General features: G+C 42.1%; 1 protein-coding gene across 1 annotated transcript in view; it reads right to left on the bottom strand.

Annotated features, from left to right (window-relative positions):
* Positions 1 to 16: 16 nt before the first annotated feature.
* The window catches only part of LOC115157749 (laminin subunit alpha-3), a 111,850-nt gene continuing 100,213 nt past the window's right edge, over positions 17 to 11,653 (bottom strand). Inside the window, exons 59-77 of the mRNA XM_029706188.1 lie at positions 11,082 to 11,230; positions 10,820 to 10,982; positions 10,574 to 10,701; positions 9,975 to 10,122; positions 9,738 to 9,836; positions 9,451 to 9,614; positions 9,132 to 9,249; positions 8,593 to 8,733; positions 8,282 to 8,430; positions 7,918 to 8,049; positions 7,391 to 7,514; positions 4,108 to 4,241; positions 3,798 to 3,978; positions 3,438 to 3,593; positions 2,954 to 3,119; positions 2,345 to 2,499; positions 1,974 to 2,067; positions 1,716 to 1,835; positions 17 to 1,479 (exon numbers count right to left, since the gene is read on the bottom strand). Of these exons, the coding sequence (XP_029562048.1) occupies positions 1,334 to 1,479; positions 1,716 to 1,835; positions 1,974 to 2,067; positions 2,345 to 2,499; positions 2,954 to 3,119; positions 3,438 to 3,593; positions 3,798 to 3,978; positions 4,108 to 4,241; positions 7,391 to 7,514; positions 7,918 to 8,049; positions 8,282 to 8,430; positions 8,593 to 8,733; positions 9,132 to 9,249; positions 9,451 to 9,614; positions 9,738 to 9,836; positions 9,975 to 10,122; positions 10,574 to 10,701; positions 10,820 to 10,982; positions 11,082 to 11,230 (2,667 nt within the window). The 3' untranslated portion in view covers positions 17 to 1,333. The remainder of the gene's footprint in view (positions 1,480 to 1,715; positions 1,836 to 1,973; positions 2,068 to 2,344; positions 2,500 to 2,953; positions 3,120 to 3,437; positions 3,594 to 3,797; positions 3,979 to 4,107; positions 4,242 to 7,390; positions 7,515 to 7,917; positions 8,050 to 8,281; positions 8,431 to 8,592; positions 8,734 to 9,131; positions 9,250 to 9,450; positions 9,615 to 9,737; positions 9,837 to 9,974; positions 10,123 to 10,573; positions 10,702 to 10,819; positions 10,983 to 11,081; positions 11,231 to 11,653) is intronic.

The raw sequence follows: 11,653 nt of genomic DNA, 5'->3' as shown, positions 1-11,653 counted from the left end.
CCAAAACACTTTAATATTGGATATGGGCATGCTGTCTGCTGTATTTTATTAAAAGGTTACACATCAAATTTAAACACCAAGTTCATAGGCAATGAAGACAGATGGACAGACATGATTAACCCACTCACAAATGTTGAATGATATCAGTGGTCAAAAGGTAGGAATGCATACACGTACAATAAAGGGTGGCCAAGTGTAAAGTAAATGGTAGCTGGTGTAACTGTCAACAGTGAATAAATTTGCACTGAATGTTTCATTATGGAAAATAGTAATCAAGTATTATACACAATTATATACATAGCTTAGTCTGAGGTATATCCACTTGTATGTGAGAAAATCGAGAGAAATATTTAGTTTTGTAGTTGTGTACGTTTCTCAGTGGTCCCAATTCGGTTGAATATCATTTTCGAGACTAATCTACTGAGGGAAAATGTCTGGCTTTTTTACCTTTATTTAACTAGGCAAGTCAGTTAAGAACAAATTCTTATTTTCAATGAGAGACAGAGACAGATTTTTACCTTGTCAGCTCAGGGATTTGATCTTGCAACATTTTGGATACTAGTCCAATGCACTAACCACTAGGCTACATGCCACCCCAAGAATTTCACCAATAATTGACTATTCCGAATCCATATTGATTATTAAAAATTATTCTGAAAGACAACATTCACATAAAGAAAATATCCCAATGCAATTATAGTAGGCCCTACATACAAAAATGGATGAGTTCAGAGTTACATGTCACAAGAGATACAGAATGGTAATTTAAATCGAGTCCATTGTTGTAACTGACATTTCTTTGTCAACTGGTCAACATGGCATTTGTTTTTTAAAGTGCAGGGTTGCTTATATTTGCTGGCCATGATGCAATACTGACCAAACACACACCACATCCACTCAATACTATGGGGGAGGAGGACAGGAAGTACAAAGGAATAGTCTAATGGGGGGAACAGACATGTCTAACCCAGATGGTACAACATTAGAATATTAGAATATATTCAATAACAAGATGGTGATAATGAACACATTTATCACAAAATAAATATACTATAGTGTAACACTACAGACTAGCTCATCTCTCTTTATCTTTAGTTTCCTCATACAGAGCAACATACATGAATCTCTGAGCCGTTCGTATACCTATCAACCCAAATGTGAGTGTGTGCACACAGACACACAGACACAGACACACACACACACACGCTTTCTCTCTCACACACACACACACATGCCTTCTCTCACACACATACATATTCTCTGTCTGTAGATTAGATTGCACGTGGCGGCCAGTAGACAGTGAACGTCCCATGATGTGGTCATGGACTAGACTCTACTCAGCAGGACACTCTCTGAGGTTGACTGGACCTAACACCCCAGAGAGCTTCTCAAAGGAAACCGGGTCCTCATTGATCTTCATGTTCTGGATGCAGCCCTCGAAGGACCCTGTGACAGGGAGGGTCAGGTGCATGGACGTCTCTGCACAAGGAAGAGTCAGATACAGTACTGTATTCAAGAGGCAAAATAGTGATGGAGTCTAAATTCAGTGTGACTATATCTTTGATTTTATCTCTGATCTATCTTTCACCGTCCTATAGGATGTAAAGGTTATTATTTGTGTAAAATACAAGAGGGGCTTCATTACAGTGGACTCCAGGTCTGAAAGAGATTGAATGTAGTTGTAAATCCAGTGTCCTCTCCTCCAGAGTACCTACCTGGAATGCCGCCTACATAGAGAGGGTCTTTGGTTAGAGTAGAGGACGAGGAGGACGGTCCTATTTTGTGGTCACCCTCGGTGTCCACATGCATCTCCACAACATTGTTCCTCTTGATCACTGAAGTGAGAAACACACACACACACACCCATTCCCCATGGCGTCACTTATTACATATTAAATATACTTATTACTATGAATTTGTAGCTAGCTAGTTGGATAGAGGCAAGTTATAAAATGTTATAACTAAAGTTGTACCTGCAACTCTGTGGAACATTCCGTCACACAAGGGCTGCTTGGGCCGGACGGACACGTTGAATTCACCTGCTCCACTGTTCACCCGTGCCACCACCTGGAGGAACACATGTGCATCACAACACTGCACAACAGACTTATGGCTGCTCAGGCACCAGTGTCTGCAAGGAAACTCAGCCTAAAATCAGCCTGAACTAGAATCATGTTTTAAATGATTTGAAAGTCAAATGTAACCCTTGAGAGGTCTGAAAGGTCAGCTTGAAAGGTCAAATCTAGCACTTGAGGGGTCAAACTAGTCCAAGGAATCATGTGTCAAGGAAATTTCAAGGCTGTGACTGGCCCAGTCCAGACATCCCAGTGCAGGGCAGGCTCACCTCGCCTCTGTGCATGTAGAGGCTGAGGTGGTGTCCAGTGTTGGGCCCACGGCGAGGCCTGCTGGAGTCCCCCGCATGGAGCAGAACACCAGTCAGACTCCTGGGACGGATGTCAAACACCACCTCAAAGCTGGAACCCAACACAAAGGAATCATCTGGAAAAGACATCATCATCATCAGCCTCATCATTGTTGTGATTCTCATCTTCATCATGCACCTAATCTCCCGTGGGCAGACTCAGCGTGTAAGACTGAAGAATCTGACGGGACTGAATGGGATGTGTGAGATAACGAGCTGCAGTAGTTCTGGTTGTGGGGTTTTCGTCACTGGTTATTTAGACATATCAGAATTGGGCGAAGGCAGAGCTTGAACTGCTTCGCCTCGAGTGCTTGGCTCGTGTGCCCACACGGATCAGAGGGGGGGCTTTGGCAGAGATTTTACTTTTGCGAAGGTGGAGACTTCCTTTTTTGCCAGAACTCTCAATTTATAACACGTATGAACACAGAAGTTAATCATGCAGCTGACCAAATTATGCAAGATTTTACTTCTGGGTTAATGGAGATTATCCTGCACCATATTACCAATCTCAATATTTTGTTTTCTACTCACTGATAATGACATATGCCCCTCTTCCTGAGAAGTAGGCCCCACTCTGTGCCTGTCCGTCAAAGCAGGGACCAGCACCATGATTGGTGGTTGGTTCTGACATGGGAGTGCCATTCATCTTGAAGTTACGCACACAGCCAATCACACTTTGCTTTGGGAGGCGCTTCCACTGAAAGTAAAGAGAAAATACAATACAATTTTGGGGTCGTGAGTGTATACTGTATGTGTGTTTGTGTCTGTGTCTGCGTGTGCCTGTGTGTGTCCATCAGTGGAGGCTGGTGGGAGGAGCTGTAGGAGTACAGGCTCATTGTAAAGGCTGGAATGGAATCAATGGAACGGTATCAAACATATGGAAACCACATTTGACTCAGTTCCTTTATACCATTCCAGCCATTAAAATGAGCTTGTCCTCCTATAACTCCTCCCACCAGCCTCCACTGGTGTCCATGTGTGTGTGTGTGTGTGTGTGTGTGTGTGTGTTGGCTACCTTCAGTTCTTTGTTCAAGGAATCAGGAGCACTTCCCATGTAAAGAGGAGAGATCAATTCCATGGAGGTGGCCTCATCACTGGTCAGCTGTCCATCCTGAGCCCTGATACCATCCACTACCAACCGGAACTTCTTCTTCTCTAGGCTGAATATTACCTGCAGAGGTAAGGTCACCACAGAGGACAAATCAATGTACATCCCTGTCACTTACTGATTATAGTGCCACAGAGTGATTTGGTAAGTTTTCTCTCATGAAACATTGAAAAACTACTGAACAACTACTGCTAACAACTGTTTGTGAATGTATGATGTGAAACAACATTACTGAGTGCAGATTGTCTTAGATTGTAACCCACTGACCGAGTGCCACTTTCCATCGTTGTACTTCTCCCTGTTGAAGATCTCCCTGCTCTTGTCTACTGACAGTCTGATCCTGCCCTTGGACAGGTAGAGAGCCACATGAGAGCTCCCCCCTCTGGTGGCTGCATAGAACAACAGGCCTTTGGCAGACTTGGTCCTCACGTCCAGGGAGAAATTAGGTCTGGTGGAGGAAAGAGACAGGAGTCAGGAAGGAAGGAAGGAAGGAAGGAAGGAAGGAAGGAAGGAAGGAAGGAAGGAAGGAAGGAAGGAGAATGTGTGAGCGTGTGTGAGTGTGAGTGTGTCTACTCACCTGGGCTGGAGTGCCTGGGGAGTGAGGCTATAGCTCAGGCTACTCACAGTGCCCCCAATGTGGTAAGCATGTTCGACCAGGTCAGGGTGTGCACACACAGAGAGACTGTCATCTGACACCTCAATAACACCATCCTATACAGAACACACACAGAGAGACTGTCATCTGACACCTCAATAACACCATCCTATACAGAACACACACAGAGAGACTGTCATCAGACACCTCAATAACACCATCCTATACAGAACACACACAGAGAGACTGTCATCAGACACCTCAATAACACCATCCTATACAGAACACACACAGAGAGACTGTCATCTGACACCTCAATAACACCATCCTATACAGAACACCCACAGACACAGAGAAACGGGAACTCAATATTAGAGACAATGGCTTAAATATGTGTATGTGATTAACCTCCAACGAAGCACTGGGGTAGGATTTGCCTTAGTCAATGGAAATGTGGTTCTGAAATGCAAAGACAGATTTTGGAGGATAAAGAGCTTTGGTGAATACGACACTGTGCTCAATGAAACCTTAAGGTCAACCAACTGAACAAGGTCAACCAACTGAACAAGGTCAACCAACTGAACAAGGTCAACCAACTGAACAAGGTCAACTAACTGAACAAGGTCAACCAATTGAACAAGGTCAACTAACTGAACAAGGTCAACCAACTGAACAAGGTCAACTAACTGAACAAGGTCAACCAACTGAACAAGGTCAACCAACTGAAAAAGGTCAACTAACTGAACAAGGTCAACTAACTGAACAAGGTCAACCAACTGAACAAGGAGACTCAGTGTTCCACAGAAAACAGGTATGAGCCCATTCTCATTCCTCCATCCTCCTTGTTATCTACTGTAGGCCTCTGGGAGTTAGAAACTGTTCAAGATGTCTCCCATTTGGGGGTGAAAGCTGCTTTGAGTAGTAATCTGTTGATAGGCTGGCATATATTCCATCACACTTTCCCCATGATCGGTATCTCTTTACTGAAACCTGAATCACGATCTGTATCTCTACAATATTGATTTCTTTCATAATTTGATATCTACATGTTCAAATGCATATTTAAAAGGTGCAATCTGCAATTGCTTCTTCCATTTTTGATTTATGAATTCATGATATGTACCCACTGATTACTAAAGAATTGAACAAATAAATGCCTCATGTGCTTAGTTCAACTCTCGTACCCCACCAGAACCCAAAATATAAGCTTTGTAAATAAAGTAAATGTAAACAAACACTATATAGCCTCACATGGTTAAAACTATAATGTTGATATCATGGATGGTCAGTCCTTGCATCCATAGGTCTGTCTATGAATTTGAGTGGTTACATTTCTTCAGCCCCATCCTTCAATTTGATACCAAAATAGGGGCGGGGAGTCCCCTTTGTTATTGTTTTAACTGCTGAATGCCCCCCATCTCTCATTTCTAAGATGTGTGAGATGTATCACAAGTCATGTTTCCTCCACAAAAATGGCATGACACTTCCCAATCTGTCATTTTGTTGTTTTGTTTCAGTTTAGGTGTGGTGTGGAGGGAAGGAATGAGGGCAGGAGCCAATATGTGTAGCTTTTGATATGGCATACTTTCTTTGGGCAAGATACCTCATCATAATTGCCTCTGAACATGTGTGTGCATGTATATGCTCTTAGTATACACATATAATTATAAGATCTGCTTGTGTGTACTGTATTTGCATTAATAAAAATGCATATAAAGAAATAGCTTATAAACAACCAAATAGGACACTCGCGCTTGGCACCATCTTAAATACTCCACCAAAACTGTATGGATATTATATTATTCATGGGGGTAATTGTAATCATAGCATACAGTTGTGCCAATCTGTTAGTCATTGCATGTTTCATTGGGAAGAGTTGGTCTATTAATGCATTTTAATCAACAGAGCTGAGGTGTTTAGAGTGAAATTGATTGACAGGTGCTCACAAAGAAAGAGATAAGTGAGCTTAGTGGTTGATTTATTGTTGGAGACTTAGAAGATCAAATCATTTGGATAGACAGAGGCCAAGGTGCTCAGGTAAAAATGCTTGAGAAAGCATACATCAGTCAGTGGTGGCTGGTGGCACTTTAAATGGGGAGGACAGGCTCATAGTAATGGCTGGAACAGAATTAATCGAATGGTCTCAAACACATCAAACACCTGGTTTCCATGTGTTTGATACCATTTCATCCACTCAATTCCAGCCATTATTGAGCCGTCCTCCCCACATCAGCCTCCTCTGGCATACAGTAAGAGATGCATGACAATGACGCACACAAACTCTAACACTGCTTATACATGACAATGATGCACTGCTTTACCCAATACTCAGTGTAATGTTCCAGTATACATTCCAGGTATTCACAGGCCATAACAAATACTGTTCATTCCTAGTGCAATGTTCCAATAATAAACCCTCAGTCATTCCATAGTATAATAATACTATGATACTATATCCTGTTATGATAGTATCTCCGAATAGACCATAGATCATTCATTAGTTCATTGGTCCTAGTCATTGTTAATAGGGAGAGCAGAAAAGTAGTGAGGGCAGGGCAATGACCTAACATCAGGCTGGTTGTTACCAGATGGACTGATGATGATAGTGAATGAGTGGGTTAATTGATGCTTGTTAATCACTGGTCAGATAAATGGTTTATTGTCATGAAACATGCTTAAGATAGAACAGTGTACAAATCAAAAGCGAAACAATGCTCATTAAATAATAGTTTTTAATAGTTAGTTTGTATTTAATAATAGTAGCCATGATGACGTGTATGTCCATGCAGTACTTTTTGTATCAGTCAAGTACAATAGCAATGGGCTTGTGCAAACATTGTGTGAGATGCTCATATTTCTCATGTCAATATCAATTCATCCTCATTAGTCGGCAGGTCGTTCTTCTCTTCATCTCTGGAAACAGAGCAGCACAAAACACTGTGAACACCACATCAACACAACATGCATGTGAAGCATGGGATAGATGCTGAAGTGAGAACTGACACCAACGACTGGCTTGTTGCTACAGTAGGTAATCATAGTACAGTGTTATTGGAAACTGGGATTGTCTCGTTCCAACATGAGGACAAGGAAAAATAAATATAATTGTGATTGGTGTGACAAACACAAGACATACAAAAAAACATACCGCTTTCCTGTCGGTCTCACAAGTTATTTGGTAATAAAGGTAGTCATCAGTTAGGTAGGTCATTATTGTAAGTTAATCGTTGTTAACTGGGCCACTGAGTTCACTGTTCTTTCTCACCTTCCTGGAGGTGTTGCGGTCGAGCATCAGTTGTGGAGGTCTGTCAGCACTACACATATCCAGCAGCACATCTCCTGTAGAGCTGAACTGACTCAGGTCTTCTGCTATGTACAGAGAGTCAGGCCTGCAACACAACATAACACAACACACACAGCAACTTTCAGGAGGTGATACACCCAGGATAGTATCTAATATCAGGACATCACTGCACTATGCAACGTGAACTATGAATGGTTAATGTCAACATTAAAACTACCATGAAACCTTCCTGCAAAAATAAACTTCTACTAGTTACGTTATGTTATTATTTATTGCTTGCCTTTCATATTCGATGTGTATTTTTTGTATTCTGCAGAGTTCATTTGCATAAGGGTCTCAATATGACTCCCTGCTTCAATAAAGGTTGAATAAATAAAACTACTACAACAACAGCCATTATGACAACTACATGTATATAACAACTATTACTACTGCTGTGTTGTTACTAACGTTAGACATTGTAATAATACACAGTGACGTGAGTTTACCTTCTCAGGTAGAGGTTGGAGATGCAGCCTTTGAAGGTGTCTTTCCCCAGGAACACAGAGCCTGGGTTTGACCTGAAGGAGCCTGAGGTTATCTGCCCTCCCACATCATCCTCATCTATCCGGAGCTCGATACTGTAGGGCAACACGGGACATGCATTCACATCTATGGTACTTACAGTATACGTGTCAGTGGTTACCAATCGGTATAGCGAGTGTGTACTGTACTGTCACAACAATCATACAGTAAGTCTCAATCTTCACCAATCCATCATGGAACTGGATAAAGTTAATATTTCACTTTTTTTTCAGAACATGTGTGTTTCATAGACTTCTATCAATCTATATTGACTGTTTGATGTTCTACCTTTGAGGAGACACTCTCCTGGTGGCAGTCAGGTAATGCCATTTGCCATCCTGGTACTGCTTGCTTGATTTCAATGATTTCCAAACTTCGTCTTTGAATGTCAGAACCACGTAGCCGTCGACCAAGGCAAGTTCGATGGCACCAATGCTCTGTCGGAGACCAGGTGGGGATAGCGATTATTTCAAACAGTCAGTCAACTTACATTTGCTGTATCCTAAAGCTAAACTGTTAAAGCAACTGTTGAAGGAAGGAAGAGGGAGAGAAAGAGAGAGAGTCAGAGACAGAGAAATGGGGTGTTGTAGACTACTAACCGACTCGGTGTTCTGCAGTAGAAGCCCCTCTTTCTCAGAGCTCTTGAATCCCAGTGAGACTGTGATATCATTGGCCAGGCTGAAGCCTTTAAGAGCAGCTGACAGAGAACTGCCCACGTTGAACTCTGCTTTACGAGATGCCTGGAACACAGAGACATTATCATGCTTTTACTAACAGTGGACTGGAGTCAGTTACAGCATCTTGGTAGCATCAAAATACACGGTACTGGCACACAGAAATGGCTTCCTGACAGTATCAGTTATAGTTTCCAGTAAGTAAATATCATAGTGGTATGAATAAAAATGTAATGCCATGGTATTGATTTTATGTGAGAATTCAATAATTGAAAAAAGGCAGTCTATTTTTAATGACATATCAATAAACTTAAAAGTAACATCTATTTATTTAAAAAGTTAACATTTTTAAGTTTAAATTCAAATCACTTCCTGAATTGGCTACCTTCAATTCAAATTGACCCGAAACGCTGACTTACTGTGTTGACCACATTTGAAAACTTTTGTGAAAGGTGAAGACTTACCAGGAAGTCCTTGGGACAACCCCGGCTGATGCCCACTTTTTCCTGGAAGGTGGGGTACTTGCTGTTGAGCTTGACGTTCTTCATGCAGCCCTTCAGTGGCTGGGCGGTGATGTTGTGTCTGTGAGCGAGAACACACAAAACACAATTTTATTTAGACTCCTCTGGTATGGTGTAGAGTTAGGGAAACAGTGTACTACCAATAAAGATTTAAAACTTACATCCATGTAACATGGGCAGAGTTTGATCATCAAAATGGCAATACCAAACATGGGCCAAACATAATAATATTGTTCCTAGTAAGTGGATGAAAAGCACTCACCTTTCTCTCAGGGCTTGTGGTAGGCCACCGATGTAGTACTCTGAGTAGTCTCCAGGGGTGTACTGGACATTAGCCTTGACCACCTCATTTCCTGCTACACGGATCTTCATCTCTTGGCTTCCTTTAGACTCCATGATGATCAACACTTCTGCCGAATCTGCATCCTAAAGAGAAGGAAAAATCAGGGGGAACCATTTAAGCAAAACAAACCAAATTCTACAAATAACCAAATATCAAAAAGATCAAACAGACAAATTATTCCACCCATCTAGTGCCAACTGCCTTACCACTGGGAAGACTTTGGTGGTGCTTCGTGCTGGTTCTCTGAGCAGGTTACTGTGGATGACAACGTAGCCTCTCTCAAACGTCACACTGTAGTAGTTGTACTACGAAAAGAAGAAAACAAGCAACGTTAAACACAGCCAGTGGACAGACTGACAACAGTACAGAATTTCAACAGCTATTCAGGTGTCATCAACTTCACCACACCAAATGTTTCCCGGTAGAAAGAACGAGTAGCCTACCTCATTTCCAATGTAGAGGAGAAGCCCATTCTCTGAGCGAGTGGAGATGGTCTGGGTCAGGAGGAGGGTGGACACCATGACACCTTGGGTGGACACCTTGGCATAGCCAGTCCCCTCGAAGTAGTCAAACACCACTGGCTGCATATACCTGGGCACAGGGGGATTCAATCAGAATAGGGTTAAGGTTAGAAGATGTAAAGACTCATAACTACCTGGGCTGTGAGGAAAACGATACGTTTTCAGATGCTACACTAGATGTGTGCGAGAGCAGAGCACGAGCCACTTCATCAAGTGTTCTCAGGCGCGGAAATAGAACTGAAGCCTAATTTTACGCTGAGCAGTGCGAGCCTCTCACGGAGCCGTGCTGCTAAAGCCCAGGTTTCATTGAAATGAATAGGAGCGTGTCACACTGTGAAAAGGTTACATGTCCAGTGTAAATAGTCTAGCCACTTAAGACGTTTAGCAGTCAAGTAACTAACAGGTTAGATTATTGTATAACAAGGACTCTAAGGCATTTTGAATATGGGACCTTTAGTCTTTGTTGTCCTCTGATCCAGAAGCATTATCTCCCATCAATAACTCAGTAGCTCTAAACCAACCTCTTGCATGGAGTCTCCAGGTTGATCTTGACAGCCTTCTTAAAGTTGTACAGACTGATGAATCTGTCGTTGAAGGTGGACAGCTCGATGCATCCTTTATAGTTTGGGTAGTTGAGGGAGGCTGGAGGCTATAGAAACAAAGCATATTCAGGTATAATAAGACTGAGAATGTTTCAATAATCAGGAATAGTAATGTCACCTAGGAACTGAAATGTTCATTTCCAGTCAATGTTTTGGGGTGCTTACAGTGAAGTTGGAGGGATAGCCCCCGACATAGAAGACCACGTCACTATGGTTCAGGTTCAGAAGGTTCCTGGTCAGCTCTCCTTGCTTACTGCTGGTCTGAGGAGGGTCCGGGTCATTAGATGTGAACAGTTTGGTGAGGATCACCTGTGCGTCTTGGTAAATTCTAAGAGATTGTAAAAAAGGTCAAAGTTAGATCAGGGTTACTCACTCAAATAACATTTCCAAATCCTAAGACTTGAGATGGACGAAGGTATGGTTTTACCTGTGCAGGTCCACCTTGTCAAAGAATGCAGGCTCAGAGGGAGACCTAGTGATGTAGTCTGTCTTGATCTCATACTCTTCTCCGTTCAGCTTGTACACACAGAACAGCACATTCTTCCTCAGGGCCATGCCAATGTAGTCTTCAGATGACTGTGGAAAAGAGAGGTGAAGACCGTCAGTGGGAGCATTTCCAACCACAAGCAAACTGTCAAATGTATATGGTGCCATTATTTCAATAGAGATGAAAAAGAATGTATGAAAAAGTATGAAAAAGAATGATAAGTGACTGCTAAATGACTCAAATGTATTAGGATGGCGATTGAAGTGCCAGAGAGTTTTATGACCATAAAGCAAATTGCCAAATTTTCACTAGGAGAAGAAAAGACTACAAGGGCCAGGTTGTGTCTTGTCTAGGGCTGCAAAGCTGCTGGTAATTTACCAAAGTTACCGGAACCTTCAGTAATTTTGGTAATTAACAGAAAATCTATGGCACTCTATCGTAACTTTAGTAATATATACTTGAACAACTTAGAAAAAGGTATGTGTCCACACTGTCTATGAGTTTCTATTAGA

The sequence above is a fragment of the Salmo trutta genome, chromosome 21, assembly GCF_901001165.1.
Source record: "Salmo trutta chromosome 21, fSalTru1.1, whole genome shotgun sequence".
NCBI classification, from domain to species: domain Eukaryota; kingdom Metazoa; phylum Chordata; class Actinopteri; order Salmoniformes; family Salmonidae; genus Salmo; species Salmo trutta.
Note: the sequence above shows the minus strand (reverse complement) of the source record. Positions and strands in the feature narration are given on the sequence as shown.